Raw genomic sequence first — 25,219 nt, 5'->3', positions numbered from 1 at the left:
ACTTCCATTATGGCTTTTGCTTATTTCAGCCTCATGACTCCTAATAGGAAATAGTTTCCTTTTTTAAACTAGCACTGCAGATCCCTCCTGGATTCAAATAGCAAACATGAATATCTGAGTGTGATTTTTTTTTTCTTTTTTCTTTTTTTCTTTTTTAACTTTGAGTAAGCTTTATTCTTATTGCTAATGCTGAATGGCACAGCAAAAGTGAGAAGGCTTAACAAAATTCGTTATTGATTCTGACTAGCGCTGAAAAGCAGAGTAGTCCAAGGTCTTGGATGGGAGTTCAACTGCCTTGAATGCAATAAATTACCCACCTTAGTCATGGCTGAACTTGTAATATAAATATCGATGGCAGGAGTCAGATCTGTGTGTGATGTTGCATTTAGGCATTCATAGTGTGTATTTTATTAATTAAATGGGGAAAAAAGTTCAAAGCATATATGAGTTTAGTTGGATGATGATACCAGTCTTTGAGAGAGGAGGACAGAACAAAGCACCTACCTGAATGTTGTTCAACATCAGCGTTACACCAATGAAGAAGATAATAAGAAAGCTAGGATTTAGGTTCAGGAGTGAGCACAAAAGACTTTTTTTTAATTGTATCTGAAGTTGTTGTTATAACTTCATAATTTTATGTGGATAAATGTTGACTGACTCTGGTTTACTCCCCGAAGAAAAAATACATGAAGCTGGATATTTCTGGACAGTACCACCAATTTATCCTTTGCACTAGCAGATGGTGTGGTACCTTCCCTAAATTGCAGAGAGCAGGTACAATGCTTGTTTCTGCTTTACTGTACTGTACAGGTTATTCTCCCTTATATTTATATGCGTGGCTTTCATTGCAAGCTATATTATCTAGAGTAGTTGAAGTGAATTCATTAGAAAAGAACAGGGAGCTAATTAGAGCTGAAATATTTCTGCATCTTTAAGAAGCAGGTACACAGAGTGGAGAAGTAGCAATATCCAGAAACATCCACAGACTCAAAGTTGTGATACTATGCTCAGTGCTGGAACTCTCCCTGGGCATTATTAGTGTAGAGCATGGACAGCTTGACTTCATCTTAGTGACTGTGTTAAATACAAGAGATGTAGGAGGTCATGGCTTCTGAGGTTGGGGTTTCACAGGTTAGAACAGAGTGCAGGATGTCAGCTGGAAGCTGAACCAGAAGCTTTCAGTCTGAGCTGTTTGACTACTATGCTGAACTTGCAAAAGATCCAATCTGCTGTACTTGGCTGGTTGACATGGAAGACTGAAAATAAGGACTTCCTTCAGCTTTAGATGTTCCATTTTTCTTGTTTGGCTTTATGGAATGTGGACAGTTGGGTTTCTTTCCATGAACACTGCTTTTGAGCCATTAGGCAGTAGTGATTGGAAGTGTCCAGAACTGTGCAGAGAAGTCTCATTTTTGAAACATATTCTGTACCCCACTGATTTCTCATGCTTCTAACTACCCTTTCAGATGCACACAAGTAACAGACTTGTACTCACATAAACTTTGTCAGAAGCTCTAGTTTGGCTAGCATGGAATGTAAACCCAGAGCCCCATTGTGTACAACATGCTCTTGTACAATAAAATCCCTTGTTACTACATTTGGAAACGATAAATCGTGTTACATAAAGTAGCTTGACAGGTCCTATTTCAATGGGAATTTTAATGCTTTCATATTATCATTCTGACTGTGTCCTTGGCTGTCTGGATTGCATTAGAGGTGCTTGGCAGCAAATGGAGAAAAACCATTTGGGGCCAGCTTCAGAGCATGCATTCCAGGCACAGATTATTTCAGCTGATTTTTCCAGTTTCCGTGCTCTGCTTGGCCTCAAGACCCATAGCAGGGTGTGATGGAGGGGGAGAAGTGGGGAGGTGTTGTATTTCTTTAATAATACATTTCCAACAGTTGCAAAGCACATCTTGAAGGTAAGCGAAGCAGTTGATCTGCAGACTGCGTGCTGCCTAGAGTGCCTTGGCTCTCAGGATACCTGACGTAGATATCACCGCTTCTGGTTTTAGACTTGGTGGTCTCATGTCTTGCTGAATGCTTGTTTTGGACTTCGTGTTTAGTGTGCTTAGGGAAATGTGCTGCTCCAAACAAGTATGCTTGTTCTCCTGATTGTCATTCCATCGGTTTGCTTTTCTTTCCTAAGGCTTCTTTGAACACCTCTGGTGCTTGAAAGTGAATGGGCAAGAGATATCTAGCTCATATCTTCAGTGTGTTTGGGGAGAAGTGATTTTGTCTTCAGAACTACCTGTGAAGGATATTTCTACCACTGACACATGAGACTTTTAGAATGGAGATGCTTTTATTATGAGTTTGCCCATTAATAATATTGACATGTCTATTTCCCGTTTGGAAAGGAGTACACGTGTATTTGCACGTGACTGTTAAACTTAGGTTCAGTTTACTTGTGTATTTGGAAGGGCTCTTGCACAGCCCTTTTAATGAAAGCAGCTGTATCTGTGGAAATGTGTATGTGAATGAAAATGGCAGACTGATCCATATTCATGATAGATGCTGATAAAAAAAAAAAAATCTGCCTTGAGATAATCTACCCTTTCTTTTTAATATTGTTTCTGTCAGTTTAAGATGGTTGAATGCTGAAGTGATGGACAAGGCTTGAAAGCCTCTGGATTTTCCCTTCACGGACTTTGCTGTTCAGCAGAGATGTGTGCTATTCTCTGGGCACTAATTTTCATAGATGTTATCAGATTGACAACCGTGCCGCTTTAAGAAAATAAATACATTTCTGAAGTGATACTGTTTTTAAGTTGGCAATGCTTACAGGGTGATATAAAGTAAATCAGTGAGCACGATGAGTCTGGTGAGAATTTCAGGTGGTGTTCATTAGCTCGTTGTTTCTGAGCCCCAAAAAAGAGCTTCCAGGTTGCTTCCCCTTTGTCCTGGCTTGGGACTTGGCGCAGACTGTGCCATCAGGGGAGGTTCTGGGAGCTCTCCTGAGGTGGCAATATCAGGGCTGTTGAAAGAAAAGGAAGAATTTACGAGTTCTGAATGCTTTTTTAAGGCCCAAGGCAGCCTTTGCACTGAGCAGTGAAAATGTGTTTCTTAAAGAAGAGCACGGTTGTCATAATTACCTTCAGGGAAGTACACCCCTAGGGAAGCTCAGCAAAGCTCAAGTGGCACCTGAGGCCTTGTTCCAGAACGGGCTCAGCAGCCTGTTGGCATCACTGCTCTCCTCCACGTACTGTGTGCAGTCTCTGCTACAAGACATCTGGTGCCAACAAGCAGCAAAACCTTTCAAACTGGAATGTTTTGACAGCATTTGGGATTCAGTCGAAATTGCATTACGTAGCTGCAATCCACTTGCAGTCCTCATGCACTTTTCAGTGTTTTTATTGTAGATCCTTAACACACATTAAAAAAAAAAAAAAAAAGGCTGCTGCCCTTCAAGAGAAGCAAAATCCTGAAGCAGAACTGAAGTGCTGTCTGGAGTCGTGCACGTACTCGTGTGGCTGTGATGGCTCTGTCTTACCTGCTCCCTGCTGTCCTGCCCAGCCCTCACCTTTCCTGCTAGGCATGCTTTCTCCAGTGTTAACAAGTCTAATATTTTCTAATACTGTACAATACAGTTCCTTCTTAATTATTGTGATAGCCTTGAGAATGGGTGGAAAGAAGACTTGAAATGAGGGGTGCCTGCTTGTTTGTGATGTGGCACTCGGCAGTGTTTTGCCTCTACTGAGGCATAAATGTGCATGAATTCTACTTCAAAGTTTTGTTTTTAGTCTGTTTCAGAATTCTGCTTAGTATAAAAATATTTGAACTTTATCTATGTCAGATAATGTATTTAGTCAGTTTGTTCAGTACTACTTGAGTACTCCCTCAAAATCGGAGAGAACAGATAGAGCAGAGCATGTAAGATTGTGCGGTGACTGCTGATCTGTGGATAAACAGCCTCCTAGCCTCCAGCAGGATCATGCTCTCAGTGAGCAGAAGTATTACACACACAACTGGGCTTTTTAATTTCCCTCTTGCTGGATGAAAGGGGCGATGGAATTATTGCAAAGCTGGGATACTCTGGTATTTTGTGCACTGGAACAAAATACTTGTCTCAATTCCTTGATTTCCTCGATTTCCCTTGATCTGAATAAAACTCTGCATTAAGTTCTGTCTTTCTCCCACCTTCTGAATCTCATCATGTAGAAGAGGGCAGTCGCTGTGTATACACATGGTGCTCTGCTGTCTGCTATCCAGTGGTATGAATAATGAGTTAAGCTCTCTTTCCTTTTTTTCTCCTATCTCTTTACTTTCTTACAGACAGCTATAGAAGCAGAATAGATCTTCACTGGAGTTGCTCTTCTAGGTGTAGGGTTTAACACCTAGACCACGCTCTTTGCTTAGCGTGTTTTATCCTGTTCAAACAAGCTGATGTTCTGTAATGCTCATAATGTCTCCCGGAGCTTTACAGCTACTTTGTCCCGGAAAGTCAACTGAATCAATACAGAATAATTAGCATTTGTGGCTTATCCAAGTAGTGGCAACCCTCTTGAATGTAAATAGAGGCAGAAGAGTGACTTAATCCTCCTCTAGTGTGAGGAAAGGATGAGGGTTAAGCTGTATCTTGAAATAGAGGAGAAAAACTCATCTTGCCTTTGGTTTGCCCAGGGCCGTGTTCCTTCAGCAGGAGAAACAGGAGTTAGAGGCAGATGGGAAGAGGAGCAGCAAAGGAGGGACAGCTCGTATGTGCCAAGGGTTCAAACCTTTCTGCTCAACTCTGGTGGTTATTCACTCAGAAAGCCAGGCAGACAGGTTTATCATTGCTGAATTGCTAGTCTGAAAGTGTAGTCTGAAAGGGAGGTTTCTTCAGCATAGCAGTAGCAAAGCCGTGGGCTGTCAGGCCAAGAACTTTCTTGCAGAGGTGTGCTAAAAGTACATTTTTCTCATTGCCGATTAGAAAACAAAACCAGCAGACGTTTCCCTAGGGATCAAGCCGTAAGGGGCAAAGTAGGACGTCTGCAGAATTTGCATTGGTCAGTGGAAAGGCAGTGCCATCCACTGCAGCTCGTTTCACAAGTAGCTGTGCCTTTAATGGTCTGAGCGTGTTTTTCTTTATCCTCTGTGTTTCGGGCTGAGCTTAAATGTTGCGTGAGGTGCAGCCATTTGTGGATTATTGACTCATCCTGCATATATGTTAACCTTTCACTGTCAAGAAAAATGCTTTTGCCATTCATAGGGTGCTCTGCTGCTTCCATATGTGGCCAGAAAAAATAAAATAGCTTCTCAGCTCCAACTCTTTTCTGCATGCCTGAGGTGCTGTCATCTGTGTTTAACTGAATATGCTAACTTGAATTGACATTATCAGTTACTTTATAAAACCTGTGGAAAGAGCTTGAAAAATGAAACCTGATAGTACTTAGACAAATAAAAAGGTTTCTGAAAGCAGAAGGTTCTCTTCTGTGTCTCTGACTCTGTACGTGTGATGTCTCAAGAGCTCAGCATCTCTGGAGCAAAGGAAGCTCAGGAGACATGGGGGTGTGCAGTGCAGTAATTTGGAGAGCTGGGCTGCGGTTCCTGTGGATGCAGACAAGTTTGTCTTTGCTGTTTGCAGACTGGCTTATTAGTTCGGGCAGGAAAGGTGTTCTGGCAACAGGCAGGTGTCCCTGGAGGGACTTTCTTTGTCCTTTCTGCTTTCTGCTTGCTCCAGATTTTCATTCGTGCTTACCTTTCATCTGCCAGGCTTCTGTAGAATGCATTTTGGTCTCCTATTTAAAAGATGGGCTCCTTGAAAAATAAAATAGATGTACTTTTTATTGCCTTTGTGCTAAATTGATTGAATTTTGGGCTACAATTTCCACCTACAAGTGGGGCAGGCACCTTCTTTCAATGCCAAATTTAAGATTTTACAATGCAGAGCAGCTGTACGTAGAAGAAGCTTAGGGGAGGCAAAGCATTTAATATCTTGATGTGCAAAACTTGGAATAATTCTGGTTAATGCATGTTAAATACATTGGTGTTCTATTGATGCATGGCTATTGTTGTGTCATATTTACATTTCTTTGAGAGGAATATGAAAGAATGCTGGTGATCCTGAAGCATTTTGTGTGACTTCCTGGGGACATGCCTCATTTATGTGCCTGAGCCTTATCTATATTTCAAAGCTGATTTTCATACCATTTCTGTTGATGGGTTTCAGGTTTACTCCAGAAGATGTTCATTAGCAACACTGGTTTACGATGCTTTAAAAAAATATGTATATATCCTTTTTTTTTTTTATTTTCCACTAGCAAGAAAACCCAGAGCTTGTTCATAGCACATTCACAGTCCTCTGTCTAATAGCAGGAGGTCATGACAGATGGTTCTCTTCTCAGAGCTTCCCAGCAGTGAGTGTCAGTGATGGCCCAAGCCTTAATATCTCCATTTACTTGGTAGTTTTCAACTTTATACCATGCATTGCTTCCAAGGGTATGTTAATTTTATTCAAAACATCTTCAGTAGGAGTCACCACGTGCTGCCAGACCCCAGCCATTGCCTCTGCTGCTGTGGAGGCTGAGCAGCTGATTGTGTTAAATTGCCCAGATGGCTTCTGTGTCTGGTTTGAATTCCTTCATTTCTGTTTTTAAAAGATTTGCCTGTCGACCTTCTCCACTGTATTGAAACATGTAGGGAGAGAGTTCCTGAGCCTCTGGCCAGACCCGGAATGCTTCTGTTCCTCTGGTAACCTTAAGGCTTATTTGCTCATCCCCACAGCAACTTTGAACCTTTACTTTGAGGACAACTTTAGAAGAATTGTCATTATTGAGTCATTTCAGGGGAAGAAGGTGACAGGAGAGCTCTGATGTCAAGTAAAAAATAAGGCTGCAGCTCTATCATTTGATACTGTTCCCCTTAAATGCCAAATTGTGAATTTCCTTAGAGGCAGAATGAGTTTTTGGGCACTTCTCCAGGAGTCAAGGAATCCCAATTCTAGAGGTCAGTGGACTGCAAAAAGCAAGAAAATGAGAAGTTAATGCAGAAATAAGTGGAATGAGGTTTAGGTTGGGAAGAGAAAAGTTGAAAGCTTTTCTGTCTTGCACCTGAGCAGTTGACCCTTTTGGAGCTAATGGCTTGCGAGTTGGTCACATTTCTTCTTCTGCGATGATATTTTAAATCGGGTCTGTAATTAAGATTTGTGAAGACCCTGCCTTCCTCAAAGTGGATGTTCTTGTGCTGCTGAGTTGTAAGAGCCAGTCCAAGGCAAGGTAGTAATGAAGCAGCCAATCTTCATGTCCTGGTATTCCTGCATGCTGAAATCTCCTCTAAACTTTTATCTCCAGCCCGTTCTGTGGAGCTGTGAGAACATCTACTGTTATTAGGGAACATATTCACTTACCTGCTCCCCAAAACTAAGAGTACTCTCAGCTGGAATTTTGGAAACCTTTTTGAGAGGACAAGGCAGGCAGCTTGTATTGCTTCAGAGCATTTCTGGTGTCATTTCTAGTAGATGGATTAAATTTTTTTAATGCACTCTAGAGCCTTCCTCTATGGCTTTTGGTTATATGCACTGCATCAGAAGTGAGTAATACCTATAGGAAAGCAGCCGTTTCAGTGCCAGGCTGTAGTGAACTGTATATTCAGTTAAAGCTTTTTTCTCAGTGTAAAAGATTGATCTTTTACACTGATCTGTTTTTTCAGATCATTATCTACTGAAGCACATTCAGTTTTCCTGTTTTTCTGCACCAGATTGTACACTTGTATACATGAGTTCTGTTTGTTTTGAATAGTTGCTTCTTTATCATCTATCTCATGCTAATTTAAATCGTGTCTAGTGGTTTCTTTGCAAGTAGCAGTTGGTAAAATAAGCATGCAAGGTACCTCCTCATCCCATGTTTCTCTGCCTTGCTTCCTGCCCTTTTTCTGAGCTCCTCCTTAGATGATGCCACAGTACCGCCTCAGCTTGCTGCCTTTCCTGACTGGTTTATTTCCTTTGACATCTGCTTTCTTTTGAAGAAGGGCAGCTACTTTGTATGTGTCAGCCTAGTGCTGGAATTTTAAATACTTTAATGCATTCTCATTATCTGCAAGGGTGGCTGTCTAATTAGTTAGCTTAGTAAATAATGGCTTGATAGTGTCTCTGGAAAGTTATGCATGCCACAGTTTTAATGCCTTTCTAATCCTGGCCAGTTCCTTGGTGAGTCACTTGCATGGGGTAAGAGGGGGAGGTAGAAGTAAGGGTGCTGGCTTTCTTGAACTCAAACCAGTATTGTCAACCCGTGGTCAGTAAGGTTGTTCTCGCTTCCAGCAATTTTGTCTTCTGTGGGGGGAAGTGAAGTTATCAAGATCTGTGTGTGGGAGGGAGAGGAGATGCTAGGCTCCGGCGTGTTGGTGCTGGGAAGGCTGGAGGTGCTTGTTAGCTCGTCCCTCTGCAGTTAGTCAGCTTTGATGCTATTTCCAGTGATTTTAATGCCTTTTGCTTCCTGTCGAAGGCAACTTCAGATTTAGTATTTCACTGCTATATTGCAGGGTAGATTTGCTGAATCCTTTTCTACAGGAAATACTTAAAAATCTGTCACAAACTAAAGCTATTTATATTTCTAATAATGAATAAAGGTTACATTAATTCTAGCTTTGAATGTCTTATGACTTTATGGGCAGGATTGTTTCATTATCTATTTCTCTGAGCTGTCTTGCCAGGAGTTAGGTGGCTTTATTCCCAGATTTATAATGCATTCTCTTCCTCTTGGAAAGGGCATATGCTGTCTTGGCTCACTCTTTTTAATTTGAGTCTTGCAGGGGTCTGTGTTGTTCCAATTTTAGTTGTTCTATTTCTAAAGCCTTTCACATGCATGTAAAATATGATAAAAACTAAAATATTTCAAGGCTTTTACAATGACTTTGGGTGTAAGCTTCAGACTGCTTTTCATCTTTTCGGATATATCTATTAGTTCATTTAATCTACAAAGGAAAAACTTGAGATATTTTTTAGATTAGGTTAGTAATTAACATAAAAATGAAAGGTTTAGCCAGTAAGAAGAGACTCTGGTAGCATCTTACTTGCCAGCCCCAGCAGTTGTCTCGTGGCTCCCACAGAAGGTTTGTTACTCGAGGCATTCTCCCCTCCATCCTTCCACGCTGGTCTAACCAGCAAAGTGGTGAGTGAGATGAATTGACCCACGTCCAAGCTGAACTAGTTGTCATTCAACAAAACAGCATTAGAGGAAACAGCTCTAAGTACTGGCAAAATCCCACGCTGCCCTCCTGGGGCTGGGCTGCTGTCATTGTGGAGTGACTTAGGCTAGGCCAGGTGGGGAGATGTGTGGAGCCGTGCCAGGCTGCAAACACTGGAGGTCTGGCAGGATGCTGGGCCTGCTGTGAAATCACCTCCGTGCACCTGGAGTCATGGAGAGTGGAGCTTAGGCACTCCTCCCTCCTGAGGGCTGCGTGTGAACTGGTGGGGCAGTGCAGGGACAGGGCTGGGGAGGGGTTCCCTGTGTGAAGGTTGGGGAGGAACCTGCCAGATTGCACCAGTTCTGAGTGAGATCCTTTTGGCATGGCTGTCAGAGCTCACCTAGGTAACGTATTTGAGGCCATGAATCCCAACCTTGCAATCTCATTAAACATTCCAGGTGTGTTTGCCTTGTTAATGCTGGGTCTCTTGCTTTTGAGGTTTTCCAAACTCTGCCCCTGTCTCAGTTCTGCTTCTGAATCACAACTTCATCTAAACTAGGAGAACTTGGTTTTAGAGTGTGGCATGTTGCCAAGCTTGATTTTCCTGTTGAGCTTTTATGGAAGCAAAGTTCTATGTTGTAGCAGGTTGATTTTCTTGGTATCCTGTGTGACTAAATATTTTTGTCTTGCTGGTGGAAATGTGTTGCGGAGATACAGAGCCTGTATGTACCTGACTGTGAAACCCAGGCTGCTAACTTCTTTAGATGTAGGAATAAGTCTCAAGAGAAGGCTGGGATCTCCATTACCTGGTAGAGCTCTCTCACAAAGGTTTCATACCAGTTTAATTTCTCCTCTTTCCCAGGCCAGACATCTCTCTTCCATCCATCCCCTCACCAAGATCACTGGTGAAAGCAATGGTAAAAAAATTACTTTGAGCACCCTCAATATCATTTATTCCCTCGAGAAATAAATGCATCAGTAGCACTGCACAGCGATTCTAAAGCTTTGATTTCACCTTTGCTTATAAGAGCACTTCCTCTTATTACTCTCCTGTGAAGGTATTTGAATGAAGATGGTAGTTACCACTGCATCTGGAGGACAGGCAGGGTTTGCATGTGTGTATGTATACAGGTTAGTTATTTACTGACTGGATTCCTGCGTGAGCTGGCGATGAAACTTCCCACTCCATGTGAAGTGATGGACTGCTAACAGAGTCCGGTGTTCCCAGCATTGCCCTGGATTGACAGCTCTGCAGTGAGGTGAGGCTCATGCATTACAAATGGATTTTGGCCTGGAGTGATCTTGAAGGTCTTGGTCAGCTGCCATTAAAGATAAAAGATGGGAAATTTGGAAGCTGAGTTAACTTGTGAGTTCTCCTGATTTTCCCTTTCCTCTTAGGGAACAGACTATGTAAGACTATGTAAAATCACAAATTACAGCTCTCAGATGAGGAAGTAAAATTTTTCAGAGTATTTTGTATTAATGAAAAGCCTACAAATATGTTACTAATTTGAATTATGTTTCAAAGTCAAGAGGAATGCTTTTGATAAAAGATAATGAATGGTAAAATAGGCCTTTCCCAAAGTATTTCATTAATTTCTTTTAACTTGTCAAAGCAGAAATCAATCTGTGTAATGTCCTTACACGAAGCTGTTTCAATAATCACAAAAGTCCTATTTTCTGCTCAGAATGCTTTTTTGAGTCAGATCACAGAAACCTATTGTTGTTCTTTATCACATTGTGCCTTGTCTCTGAGCAACCTTTGTCGACTATGTGGTCTTGTTACCAAGTCCTAATTCTTTCAGTAGTTTAAAATATGTTTTGCATAAGCAAGTGTAGGAAACTCTATATAAAAATAACTCAAAAAAAAAAAAAAAAAAAAAAGAAAGCATAGTTTAATAGTTTATTCACTGAAAACAGTGTACAGCAACTCAGCCACACTTAGCCTGCAGCTGGTAATAGATAGAAAGCTTAGAGAAATGTGACTGTGAAGTAAGCACACGATTTTACAGCCACTGGTTAGGGTAACATGGTATGGCTGAATCTGAGAGATAATTTTAAATGATTATTTAATACGGTAGAGGAGACTGGTAACATAGCATCTGTGCTTTGTGCCCTCTTGAAAGTGAACTGCCGTGTTTCTGCCCTTAGAGATTTAAATTTTGATATCTAAATCTGATGTCCAGTGAGTAACCTCGGGGCACTTGTATGTGCTTGTATCAGGTGGGCCTGCTTTGTCATATCTCTGTCACACTTTGCATACATGTACGGAATTTTAGAGGCATGAGTGGTTGGGTTGTTTTGTTACCTACATAAACTCGTCTGTTGTGCATGGCTTCCTTGTTTCACTGATGTCTAGTGGTCAGGAAACACGGACCCACGTTGTGGTCTCGTGGTTACAGTGCAGGCTGCGCTCGGTGGCATTACAGTGAGCAGAAGAAATGTGCCACATTGTAGTTCAGTTTGCATAGACAACTGAAACGGTGCTTTGCTGATGATCTCTTACTAATTTTCCTGATGAAGATTACAGTTTTTGAATGAATGGAGGGGAATATTAGGTGTTTGAAAGTTTCTCTTTTGATGATGCAGCTTTACTTGGGCTTATTCAAATGATGGAGTACCCACTGAGAAGAGGAAAGCAGTCAGCAATCTAATAGCACTGGTTCATCTGAATGTGGTATAAAACTTCTTCATGTGTCTCTGGACACTCTCATTGGCATGCTTTGTCAAATTAATTGTTGGCCATGGACAGTTGTAGATATGAAGGGGTAATATCCCAGAAATTTATCTGTGTGGAGCACTGGAGTAGTTCTGTGCTTTGTCAGCGCTTTCATTTGTCTTCATTGTTTTACGGGGTGCTGTCAGACAGCTGTTAGCTGTTAGATCCATGGAGGATCCCGGTGTCCTGCTGCTGTGTCACAGTGAGGCACCGAGCAGCTCCAGCAGTGTGGGAGCCCCTCTGATCTGCTGGTCAGGCACAGGAGCTGAGCTCTGAATTCAGTCCTTAAGCGCTTCTCCCATTTGGAGCTTGAAGAAAAGTTCCAGATCCTCCAAGTTTCAGATTTGTCAACAAATACCTCAATTGCCAATGGATCTGAAACTTGGAGTAGCTGAGGCATCGCAGCTTGTTTGGCAGTGTTTGAAGGTATGTCAGTTGCGTGGTCTGTGCATATCTGGAATGCCCTACTCCTGGTTTTGCTGCTGTGGGCTGTGTGGGTGCTGAGTTATTTTAGCGATCGGCAGCAGGTGTCCCTCAGCTGAAGGAATGACGAGTTTTAGCTGGTCTAAAGCAGAGAGCTGCTCTCTGCTTACAGTCTGACAGCAACACCTGGCAGAAGTTCAGAACAGGGAGAACACAGCATGCTGCTTCGTGCTGCTGGTGAAGAAGGGCAGACATCACATCCGTGCAAGTTACCACTGCAGACTGGTAATTTGTTGAAGCCACATTATTTTTTTTTTGCTCAGGACTGTGATGTTGTGTTAGCAAGCTTTGGCAGGTACCATATCTGTGTATTTTTGTCCTGTAGTGCAACCTAATCAAATGGCTAAGCTTTCAGTTTCTGGTTTCTTAGCATTGGATGCTAATTGCAGGAAAAAAGCATTTATCGTGGAGTCAGCACTCCCTTATTTCCAGGTTTCACAGGTGCCGTGGTGCTGATAGATGTCCCAGAGCTGAACTGATTGTCTATGCAGAAGAATATCAGCTGGTAGTGGTTTTCTCTTCCTGCCTACCCGTGGCTGTTGAGTTCCTGAGGGTCTGAACCCCACAGATGTGCTGTTGATATCCATAGAGCTCCCAGTTATTGTTAAGAGCTGCCAAACCGGTGACCTGTGCTGTGTCCCAGTTGGTTCTTTTTTCAGGATTACCTGGGGAGATTAAGAAGGAATTCCGTGTCTTTGCTGAAGCGTCTTTTTCTATCCAGAGGACAATACAGATGGAGCTTTCTCTGCCCTGTGTATGAGCATTGTGGTTAGGCACCAGGCCTTTTCCCCTGTCCCCAGCTGGGCACATGCTGAGCTGCCTGCTTGCTGAATGACCCTCTCTGGTTGGGTGGGTTCAGCCCCGTGTGTGCAGAGCTGGGACTGCCAGCAGTGCTGCTGGGGATGTGCTCACCGGTGAGGAATGCACAGGTATTTTCCTGTTGCAAGCCATTGTGTGGTGTCTTTAGTGGTGGAGGCTTATTTATAGTCTGTGTCCTTATCCCTTTCCCCATTTCCTTGCTGTTAACAGATTATATCATTATCAGCTGTGGTATGAGCTCTATTAGTATTAGAGTTTTTCTTCCCTGAAAGATTAAAAACTTCAGATGGCATCAGGGTTGAAGCAGTTTGTTTGAGGGCAGGAAATGATAGTCCTGGTTAACTGGCACATGGCTTCAGAGGCAGAGGGTCTGGGCATGTGATGGATCATTTAGGAGCTGAAGAGGAGAGAGCCAATACCTCATAATAAAAGTACTTACCGTAGGGCTGAGCTGGATTCCACATCCATGCTCTTCTCTGTATTTTTAGCTCTTTGCACTCATGTAAGTAATGTTGCTTTTGCAGTAAGCTTTCCTGCAGTGTTTTGTACACTTGGTGAAGGATATTTCAGGATTTCTGTAGCTGTACTGTTGGGAAGCATCTTGGAAGGACCTTTCTACTTGAAATGCATTTCCTGTATCTAGTGCTGTTCTTTAATCTCATGCGGTCTCACAAAACTCGTTCTACCTATTAAATATGCAGTAAAGCTGTTCTGTTTGGTACAAGACTGTATGTTTAAACAGCAGAAGTCCTCGTTGCTCTTGTATTTTAAAATTAAAAATTCAGCTGCAACACTACCTCCAGATTTGGAGCCATTAGAATGGATTTTTCAGATTTATTCTCCTGATTATAGTACAGAAAATTAATTGCTTTTGACGGTAAAGAATTATGACCCATTCATTATTTAAGAACCTTCTTGATGGATGAACCATTTCTACTTCCAGACTTTTTGTGAAGTGAGGCTGCATTTTAAACTGATATAAGCATAATACACCCATATCAAAGGATGGATGCACTGCATCCTTTCTAGGGGGTTAATAATTGGGGAAAAAAGAATGAAAGCACTTAGTGCCTCACTTGTCTGAGTGTTTAGCATACAAGTAGTAGAGCCTGCTGGGAGAAACAGGAGTAACTTGCTTGAACTGCATTTAAAATAACAATATTTTTAAAAGGAGGATTTAAAATCCTAGTTTGTCTGTGTGTGTTCCATACTGGAGAAAAGACCTTGCACCTACTGCAGGGGGGTGGCCTGGCTCTCCCATCCGCGCACCACTCAGCTCCTCGCTGTTGGCACTGCTGCTTCAGAAGTTCTCACATGATTTCTGTGTGTGTTTAAGCCTTTGGTCTCATCCACTGAACAGATGAAGGAACAAAAGAAGAAACAGGTTTTTAAAACTTTGTCAATTAAAAACAGCAGATCTGTAATGATGGTTTGGTTACCTTTGAGCCTGGAAATGTTTGCTGAATGCCCTCAGCAGCCAAACCTCTTCAGTCATTCATCGTAGAAGTAAATATGGAACTTTGTGAATGAAACATGTCCAGTCATTTTTCTCTGTTTTATGAGATAATTTTTATGAGCATGTGGTTCTGATGTCAAAGATGGCAGGTAAAGTTTTAATACATTGTAAAGCAAATGTTTTCCTAGCATCTAATAGTAATCAAACTGCTGACAAGTTGCTTTAATGAAGTATCTTTCTTTATAAACATATAACTATAAAGATTAACTTCAGGGTTCCCGGGGTGTGTGACCTACTGCAGGGAGTTCTATCCCTTAAACAGCATAAAACCACAGACCTGGAGGGAGGGAGGAGGGGAAAAGGGGGGAAAGGGTGTCCGAGCTTCCCTGTTGTGCTTCAGTTCTCCTCTTGGGCTGTGTTCTTGAGTCTTCATTTTTTCACAGTTGCTTTAACACAGCCTACATTTAAAAGCTAGCTGCTAGTGATGCTGACAGTTTCTTATTGCTGATTGATTTCAGAGGTTTTGCATAGAATTATCAGAGTACCATTTTTTTCTCCTATGTGTCTTACCTTTCCTTGCGAAAACAACAGCTTTTGCATTTTTAGAGAGATGCTTTTTATCTTAAAATCAATCTCTTTGAAAGTTTAAGAAAATACATCGATCCTGTGCTGCTTTGAAGTATGAGAAGGACTGAGGAGCCACTGACTTCTAAAAGCCATGAGAACTTGAGTTAGCCAAACTTAGTGCACGAAAGGAGAAAGCAGCTCAGGCTCAGATACCGAAGTGACTTTAGCTGGCAGTTCCAGTGCATGTAATCATCTTGGAACATCCTGAAATGTGTTCTTTCTCTCAGCTGTTGTATCGAGTCTTTTGGGTTGTGCCCATGAACTTGTCACTTGTCTAAATGAGACTGTCCTGGTGTTGTTGAAGCACCATGACTTGGAACACAGTGTTACAGTGGCCTCTGTAAAGGATGCTTGTACGGGGCTGTATCTCTCTGTCACTTCCTAGGCTGTAATAATTCAAAGCCAGGGAGATGTGCTGTGGTTTGACACTTCTGCATGGTGTGGTTCCTGCTGCTGGAGGGGACGGGCTCCTGCTGGCACTGACGCTGCCAGCAGCTCTGCCAGGTGGCCCAGGGCTGTGCCCATAGGGACCGGCCCGAAGCTGGCTCGGGATGCTGTTGGTGTGCTCTTAGACCCCAGTGGATGTAGACAGTTGGACACTCTGCTTGAAAAAGGAGGGGAAAAAAAAAAAGAGGCAAATCCAGTTTTACAGTATACACAATTTTAATAACAAAATTTTTCTGTACACTGCACTTCTTTTTATTCCATTACTTACACCCTCCCCCCATCAGGAACTGGCTCTTTAACTATAATTTCAATACAGTGCACTGGGGGCTCTCCACCTCGTTGCTGAGCTGGTAGAATAGTTCACTCGCTAATGTCTCATGGGGGTGAGAAGCAAAACAGGGTGCTGTTTTTGTTTTGACTTTAGGGTTTGTTTTAACAAATGAGTGGCTGAGGGCTGGCAGGTTTGTGCGTACATCACAGGTGCATGAGCCGTGTGGTGTTCTGTCCTTAAAATGCATGAGTTTTGCCCTGTCTGAGGTTGGCTATATCCATCAAAGCTGCTGTCACCTCTCCCTGAATACTCTCAGAAAAGATTTTTGTTCAAGGTGTGAAATGCTACATTTCCAGGTGACTAAAATGATCTCCAAGCATCCCATTAGCACCATGGCTTAAAAAGGAAAATCTGTCCCCACTTCCAGTGCATGGGACTCTGTGCAGTGCAGAAGGGCATAGGAGGAAGGATCTGTTTCTGTGCAGCTGCCTTCAGCTTCTGCTGCTGTTTCTTTCCTTTCTTTTTTTGTTCTTTTTACTGGAGGAGAAGTTCTGTGTTCCTTTCTGAACTTCCTAATTTTTATGTAAAGCTTAAGATGAAATTCAGCTTTCTCAGAAGACTTCATAGGTCTGAACAGATGGATTTTAATAGCTGTGCAGCTCACAAAATTAAATCAACTTTATTTTCATTAAAGTAGTACAGAAATTAACTTAGGCACATTAAAAACCAAGAATGTAGTGCAGACTTCTGATTAAAGCCACTGGATGTTTCTGGTTTACATGTCAGCAATAGACTGCAGCCTTTGAAGGGGCATACAGGCTGCGAGCTCAGATGCTGGGCTTTGCGTGCAGGCTGGGCTTATCTCTGAAAAATCACATAACTTCTGCAGCAAAACAAAACCCAACATTGATTCAGCAGCATTAATTATGTTTCGTTCTGATGGAAGTGGGAGCTCTGCTGGCAGAGGAGCGCTCCCTTCGGAGTCTCAGCGCTAACCCGTTTTACTCTCGATCAAGTAATTCTTGGTTGTGTGCATTTAAACGATGATCTAATGCAGAGCGACTAACAAGAGGGGAGCTGAAAGCATTAATTCAGACCTGTTCCAACACGATGACTCAAATGGAGCTTGTGCTGCCTGGTTTGCATTTCGCTTGCACGAGGGTGGGGAATGGAAGCGGAGGCAATCAGGGAGGCTGGGGGATGTCTTTGGGTGGCACAAGGATCCTGGAGCAATGGAACAAATTTCCATTTCTAAATGACCCTGAAGGTTTGTGTGATGCTGTACCTAGAGGTGGTGAGGCACCTCTGTCATTTACCGTAGAATCACAGAGTGGTTGGTTTGGAAGCGACCTTGCAGCCCCCTCAGTCCTTGCTGTGCCCCCCACCAGCTCAGGCTACCCAGGGCCCCATCCATGGCCTTGGACACCTCCAGGGATGGGGCAACCACACATCTGGGCAGCAGTGCCAGGGCATCACTGCCCTCTGGGTGAAGAATTTCCCCCTAATTGAGTATCTGCAGAAACCAAGGCTGTGCAGTAGGGTTGATAGTCTCAGAGAAGAATTTAACAACCTCTTCATCAGTCAGTGCTCATCCTGAAAAACACTTAACTTAAGCCAAATCATCCTGCTTTGTCTTCCATAAACAAAATAAATCAGACTGCTGACTAAGGCAATTATTATAATCCTCTCTTTGTTTGGAAGAGTCACAAGCCATTGAGAATGGAAGACAGTAACTTTAAAACAACCAAAAAGGATTAACAACCTCTCACGGTGCCCTTGTGTAGGGCGATGGCTGTGCCTGCAGTTTGCTGTCCCTCCCAAGGGAATTCAAGTTGACTTTGCTGCTCGTGTTTGACATTCTGCGGGTTTTATTGTACCCGTTACCCTAAAGGTGATGTTCATGGAACTGCTTTGCTCACGCCTGGAACCTGGCAACAAATGGTTTAGGAAATGGCAGGTATAAACCACAGCTTCTGGGAGAGTAGCTGTGTGTTGGAGTGTAAATGTGAGTGGGGCTGAGGGAGGCAGCATGGGTGGGCTCCCTGCCCCCCAACCAGCAGAACCTGCGGGACCAGCAAAACTGGGCTGATGGGTGGGAGGAGAGAAGTGGAGCACCCAGCTGGGGCATCAGTCTGTACTCTTCTGGGGGAAAATTACAAGCTGTTAGAGACAGAGGGGCTTCTGGGCACTGGAAAGACACTGCCATGGGAGGAACCTCATGCTGCAGTCAGGAAATCATAGAAAGATTTGGGTTGGAAGGGACCTTTAAAGATCATTGTGCTTCAACCTCTCTGCCATGGACAGGGTAGCCAACCCCTAGATTAGGCTGCCCAGGGTCCCATCCAACCTGGCTCCGTGCCTTGTGAACTCCCAGCTCTGGGCTGGCTGCACATGGGGCAGGAAGGTGGGATTCTGTCCTGCAAACACAGCTTGGACATTGGTGTTCAGTGCTGCCATCTGATGGGTGGTAGTGATGCACTAAGATTAATGATGTGGGCACTGGAAGTTGAGTCATGAGAACTTTGTCTCTGCTGATGCCTCCATGGAAACCACTGCTGCTCCCTGGTACCCTTGGTGCAGGCATGGGGTCAGCCAACACAGTAAGGGTGGCACAGAAGGGTGGGCTGCTGCACGTGCTCTGCCAAGTCCAGCAGGAACCTGGGGCTGAGGGAAGAGCCCTGGGCACCGATTGCTGGGAAGTCAGCCACACACCTACAGTCAGCCATACACCTAGGTTTTGTATTGGCTTAGGGCTGAATCACGTGGGTTGTAATCATAGGAATCGTAGAACCATGAATCGTAGAATGGCTTGGGTTGGAAGGGACCTCAGAGATCATCTAGTTCCAACCTCCTGCCACAGGCAGGGTTGCTGATCACTGAACCTGATACCATACCAGTCTGCCCTGGGCTTCAACCAAGCAGGCCCTGGGCACCTCCAGGGATGGGGCATCCACAGCTCCTCTGGGCAGCCTGTGCCAGGGCCTTGCCATACTCTCATTCACTCCCTGTCCACCTGCCTCGCAGGATTTATTATATTCAGTTAAAGGCAATAAAAGCAGAAAAAGCAACAGTTGATTTCCTAGAATGGATGCAGATTGGCTTGTCGTATTATAAACAGTTAAGGGGGTTCAAAGAGAACTTCATGGAAAACCATAGTCTTCTCTGAACCTCTTCTACTAAAGTACAAAGTCGTAGGAAGTACACAAAATATTTGTTTCATAATAAGGGCACCGTAAAAGTAAAATGATGCAAATTAATATCTTCAAAACCAGTAATTGAAAAAATCTTTATGTAAAATCTGAACAGAAGTCACACTTATCTTGCTATAGTTGCCTCGGACGAATTCATTTCACAATAAAACATCAAACTTGTATAATTGCACCCTAAATACCTCACTAAGTGGTAATACAGATATATAAAAGCAGAGTGAAATAGCGAACAGATTTTTATGCAGTGATTTTTCTGTTCAGAAAGTTTGCAGAATAGTTTAGTACAACACAATTAGCATACTGTAATTACTGATTCGTTCAAGGTATGTTGACACTGTGAGGAATTTCTCTTCATCCGTGTTTGCTGGTAATTGTTTAACACTGCAGCATTGGACACAACACATTTTTTAGTTATACATACATGTATATATATATTAAAAAAAATGCCATCCCTCTGGTCCTTTTAACTTTGGTTAGAACGTTTACAATATTTGAGCAGTTGACTTAAAAATAATGTAATCCTTTGCAGACCCCCCCACCCTCCCCCATGGCATCTCAGTACCACTGTCACTGCATAGATCTGCAAATATTTACATATCATTTCATAATATAGTATAAATAGCAATATGATACCTCTGGTTAAAGAAATCAAATTACTCCTGAAGAATGAGGTGCGTGTGTGTGTGTATATATATATTTATATAAGAATTTTTTAATGGCATACTAGTTTAGATTCTGTCCCATATTGAGTAAGAAACAAAACATTTTTTTGTGAACTATTCTATAAACTAATCATTATCCTAATGTATAGGAAGGTACGCAGCTTTGAGCTGGTAATTACCTTGAATTTTGGAAGAGGAGGACAAGTGAGAGCTTATATTACAGGGGCTAATTCTGTCTCCAGAGAAACCGTGGAGTTAGTGCATGAAAATAGCTCCCAGCAAGAGGAAGCCTGGGGGGGTGAGGGGGGGAACAACAAAGAGAGGTTTCTTCCTTCCTTCTCTCTTTCTTAACCTCCGGTTGATATTTACTTTTAATTAAGAAAAACTTGTGTTAAGGGTATTTACACATGAAAAGGTGTGGAAGTGCTGTTTGTTCGTAGGCGTAAGTCATTAGCCCGAATGCATGAAAAGCATTATCAAGGCAAAGCAGAGAGCTGGTCGGATTTGAACGCCTGTAACATTTAGATCATCGTACCAACCTTCCTAATTAAGCACCACTAGGTACTCTGCAAGTGCCTGGAGAGCCATCCTGGTTAATTGGTGGTCGTGTGAACTGCTCCTGCCTGCGTTTGCTGCGAGCTCGAGCAAGGTATGTGTAAGCAAGCCAGACTGTGAGCATGGAGGTAGGAAAACTGCCTTAAAAATTAATTTGCCAGTCCCCAGTGCATCTAAATCCCCACCTGAACCTTAGTCACTTTTTTTTTTTTTTCCCTCTCCCCTTTTTACTCGAGTGGAAATGATCAGAGGAGGAAAGCCTTCCTCCAGCGTGCCTCTGAATTGAGCAGAGCCAGCTGGGATGTTTGGCATCGCACAGCTGCGGGGGAACAAATGCAGTGTATGTTCCTCTGCAGGTCTCTGTGCAGACATCCTCCCTCCTTCCACCCGGGCTGATTTTACTGGGGAAAGTGGAGTATGGAGACTTGGGTATAAATGGTACACACAGTCAGAGAGTTACATAACATGGAACATTTTACATAGTTTGAGGTGAGCATCTCTTTAGACTTTTAAACACTAGGAGTGCAAGTTTAATGTGATCATTGCTTCTTTAACACTGAAAATATTATGGATTTATTTAAAAAAAAGAAACTTAAAAATACTGCACCACTCCATAGACAATGCTTCCATTGAGTAGCTTGGAAAATTAGGCTTTACGTCAACATTTGTAAAAATTAGAATCTGCTGTAGGTCCCCTACAATTTTAAAATAGGTTACTTATCTGGTTTAATTTTAAGTATTATACTTCACATTCTTTATATGGCAGCTGCTGACACTTGCATTGTCCGTAGCCGTTAATGATGATGAAGGGTCCTTCGTGGGTGGGTTCGTACTCATTGTACGGTCCTTGGTCTGACATATTTGCCATATGTAGCCGCGTTTGGGATCGGAGCTGCCTGTGGTTTTGAATCATTGAGCACTGCCTAATTCTTCTTAATGTGGGAGGGCAGCATTTCCTGGAGATGAACACTATAAAAATGATAAAAAAGAAAGAAAACAATAAAGCCATTGTCCCTGTAATTACCCTCTGAGTGAAGATGGCATTGTTTGGCTCGGGGAAGGGTTCCTCGGTGGTGACGACCATGCCTGCCGTGGTGGGGATTTCTTTGTCTCCCATATGGAAATGAGAGGAGCTGATTCCTTTCGTGTACTCGGTGGTGGGAGCGTCCGTCGGTGCCGCGGACGGGGCGGCTGTCGATGCGTTCCAGCAGAGCTGGAAGCCGTGCACGGCGTCCAGGATGTCCTCTCCCTGGGCGTGGTCGGGGCCGTGGCAGAGGATGGGATGCTCCCAGCGGCCCCGGAAGGTTCCCAGCCAGGCGGCCAGCGCGCAGATCCGGGCGCTGCATTCCCACAGATTGCCCGAGAGCCCCACGGTGCTGAGCGACGGCAGCGAGCGCAGGATCTTGGAGTCCAGCGTGCTGAGCTTGTTGTTATCCAGGAGGAGGGTTTTAAGGTTAGGCATAGTTTCAAAAACTGTTAGGTCGATGGCTTTGATCTCGTTTCCAGTCAAATCGAGCTTTTCTAAGGTGCCCCAGGTCCACTCCATCCCACACGTCAAGTTGCTAATTTTGTTCCACTGCAAGAAGAGAGTGTGCAGGCTGCTCAGCCGGAGGAAATGAGCAAAATTAATCTTTGTCAGCTGGTTGTGCTCTAGGTGCAGCTCCCTCAGCTTGATTAATCCCGCAAAGCCATTGCGAGCCAAACTTCGCAAGCGGTTTGTGCTCAGATCCAGGAACTCCAGGCTACGGCAGTCCCAGAACAGGCGGACGGGGATCGTCCGCAGGGAGTTGGAGCGCAGATGCAAGGTCTGCAGCTTGCGGAGGCCGTAGAGCAGCTCGGGGTGCAGAGAGGACAACTGATTAAAAGAGAGGTCCAAATTCTGCAGGTTAAGCAGCTGGCTAAAAGTGGTGTTTGGCAAATGAAAGATTTTGTTGGAACTTAAGACTAATTCCTTAAGTTTATACAGTCCTTGAAAAGAATCTTCTCTGACTGTTGCAATTTGATTATGATCTAAGTGAAGCCAAGTAAGTTGACTGAAGCTCGCAAATTGATCCCTTTCAAGTTCAGTAATAAAATTGTGCCTCAGTGACAAACCTAGAGAGCCCTTTTCAGTGGTGTTTGGCACTGAGTGAAACCCCTGAGAGTCACAGTAAAAGAGTAGCTTCTCACAGCGACATTTTGGTGGACAAGCCATGCCCAAGGCAGGCAGCATTTTTAAAACCATGCTCATTGCATATAGTGCTGCCAGCATACGAGCCCCTAATGGCCACTTGAAATGTAAGCCTGCAGAATATAATTTAGGAAAACAACAAGATAGGATATCCTTATCAGTATACTTTGAACATCACGGTGGAAGATTTCACTGCAGATAACATTTCCATGCATTTCCGAAAAGCTTATTCTAAATGCAAGAAACAACTTAGTACTACACACAGAATACCAGCTATTACACTTAGGATGAGTCTTTATCGGCATTACGGAGGGTTACAGCGTCACAATCAGAACACATTTCTCTCACAAGGTTCACCCCAGCAAAGCGTGCTGTAGCACCTCGCCGCTGCCTTAACACACAGCCATCATTCATTAGACAAGGGAGAGAGAAAGGCACACACTTACCCATTCTTTTGAGTACATTGGAGGTTGCATTCAGTCGTAGTTTGAGACTCAACACGGTGAGTCTGTGAAAGGCTCTAACGCAAGATAGCCTGTGAATAATTTACTGGTTTAGGGTCCTTTGATATTAGTGCAAAATTGAATCCACCGTGCTCTCTTAGAGTATTCCTTTTGAAAGCGCCGGCGTGATCTCCTCTGACAGGTCTGCAGTTTTCAAGTCGATGCTTAATAGAAGTTTTCTTCCTCGGCGGCTGCTCGGCTGTTTAATCGAAGCTCACGTTTTCTTTTTCCGCAGCTGTGGGTTCCTTTAGTCCTAACTTGTTGATGGCAGATGGGTGGCTTATTGCTGAGAGAAGCTCCTGGAGTAGCATGAGTGCATTTACTGAAAAGCTTTTCAGGGAAGCGGCACAAGAATGGGTTTGCTTATGCGCTGCGACCACGCAGGGCTGTATATAGGCTGACGTCACCTGGTGACGTTCCTTTTGTTTGGGTTTTCCAGAAGCTTTGCTGTTTTAAAGCATTGTGCTGCATACTGCGATCGTGTTTGAGACCACTGATCGAGGAGGGGGAAAAAAAAAATCAGCTGTTAGAGCCCTTGGTCCCAGCGATGCGAGGAGCCGGAGAGCCGCGCACCGCCCCGCTCCCCCCTGCATTCCTGCTGGCTGCGTTCACTGTGGGCAGCGCAGAGCTGCAGCTGGAGCCTCGCTGCTGCCGGCTGCCTGTGCAACCCGGCTGCACTGGGGATGCTCGGGGATGTGAAGTGTGCCCGACTTGGACTGAGGGCGCCGATTAGCAGCGCTTTGCAGGGAGGTGGGGCAGCTCGAGGTCCCTGCGGGAGCAGGGGCAGAGGGGAGTGCTTTTGGGACAGGAGTGCTGTTGGGCATGCAGTGGAGTCCCTGCGGTGAGAAATGTGTTTGGAGTGCTGGGAAATTTCTGGAAAAAAAGCAAAGCTTACCTTAGAGCACAGGAAAAAAAATTAATTGGAATCTAGCTTGACAGCTTGCAGTTATGAAATGAAGAAATCCATCTTTTTTTTTCTTTCCTCACAAACCCTGGCTTTTGTATCACTTATTGCTGCATACCAAAGTGTAGGAGAGTAAGTCGCGTTTACAGCTGGCTTTCCCTGCAGCTCACAGCCCTTGATCAAGGGCCGGGACCCACGGTGACGGCGGGACCTGCAGCCAGCATGCTCAGTCCTGAGCTGGGCCGTGGTGCCGGCAGCCCTGCAGGGCCACAGCCTGGTCCAAGGCTGTATGCTGGGACATCACAGCTCCTGCTGTCCAGAGCAGACTGTCCTATGGGACTTCGTTGTCACCTTGAGACACGCGGCAGCAGCACAGCACGAGGTGCTTGGCGGTGCTTGCCCTGTGGCAGTGATGACCTCGGGACAGGGCTGAGCTGAGAATAGCAAATTCCCCATGCTAACGGGGAGGGAGACTAATTGTGTCAGAGGAGGTCTGAGACGGCAGTGGTCATTTAGCTTCGTTATTAAACTTTAGCTCCTTATTTAAGTTCAGCCTTGCTGGTTTCTGCCTGTTTTTCTTTCTTTGTCCTACAGTGCAGCTGTGCCCCTGGCTGCAGTGCTGGACCTGTGGGTATTCCCACAGGGGAGGTGTTAAATGAAATGGAGGGATGGAGAGCACAAAGCACAAAGAAAAGCAAAAGCCCACAAAACAGAAAAATAAGTAACGTAGCTATTTTTAATGTTAAACCAAGCAGTGCTAGGTGAGTGTGTTAAATTGTTCTGTCACCGTAAATATTCCAGCATTTGCTCTAGACTGAAAGGAACACGTGTAAAGAAATGACACGGACCTATTCCAAGAGTTTTTCCATAGTTAATATTCACCGTGCAAGAAGTACGCAGCCAAAATCCAGCCTGAGCTGCCCGTTGCCTTGGGGGAGTACAGCAGCAACGTGCCTGTAGCTGTGCTTCTCAGCGCTCATCTGGTGCACTGTCCTGACCCCAGCGCTGATCTGAATGTTAATAGCACATAAATACGATAACACAATCTTTTAAGGAATGTTCCTAAGGTGTCATTTAAGAAAATTGAAAAAGCTCCGAGATGAAGAATTACTACCCTGCTGTGCCACTCTTTCCATTATTACCGAGTGGCCAAATTTGGGTACCTTTTAGAAGGGTTCTGCTTTTTCGCATCCATGCCTGTTGGTAGGTTCCTCCCACGTGATGGTTGTGTAATCTGGCACGGCGTTGGGAGTTGCTGCTTGCACATGGCAAGCTGCTGCCTTGCTGAAGCT

General features: G+C 43.9%; 2 protein-coding genes across 2 annotated transcripts in view; one reads left to right on the top strand and one right to left on the bottom strand.

Annotated features, from left to right (window-relative positions):
- The window catches only part of CTNNA1 (catenin alpha 1), a 106,685-nt gene that overhangs the window by 33,483 nt on the left and 47,983 nt on the right, over positions 1–25,219 (top strand). The window lies entirely within an intron of this gene.
- On the bottom strand, positions 19,752–23,613 carry LRRTM2 (leucine rich repeat transmembrane neuronal 2). The gene has a single exon (XM_085236866.1). It carries the CDS (start codon positions 22,599–22,601, stop codon positions 21,090–21,092), a length of 1,512 nt encoding a protein of 503 aa, XP_085092992.1. The 5' UTR covers positions 22,602–23,613; the 3' UTR covers positions 19,752–21,089.

This window comes from Meleagris gallopavo, chromosome 15 (assembly GCF_905368555.1).
Source record: "Meleagris gallopavo chromosome 15, MGAL_WU_HG_1.1, whole genome shotgun sequence".
Lineage (NCBI taxonomy): Eukaryota > Metazoa > Chordata > Aves > Galliformes > Phasianidae > Meleagris > Meleagris gallopavo.
The sequence above is the reverse complement of the archived record's forward strand: the minus strand, read 5'-3'. Positions and strand labels throughout refer to the sequence as shown.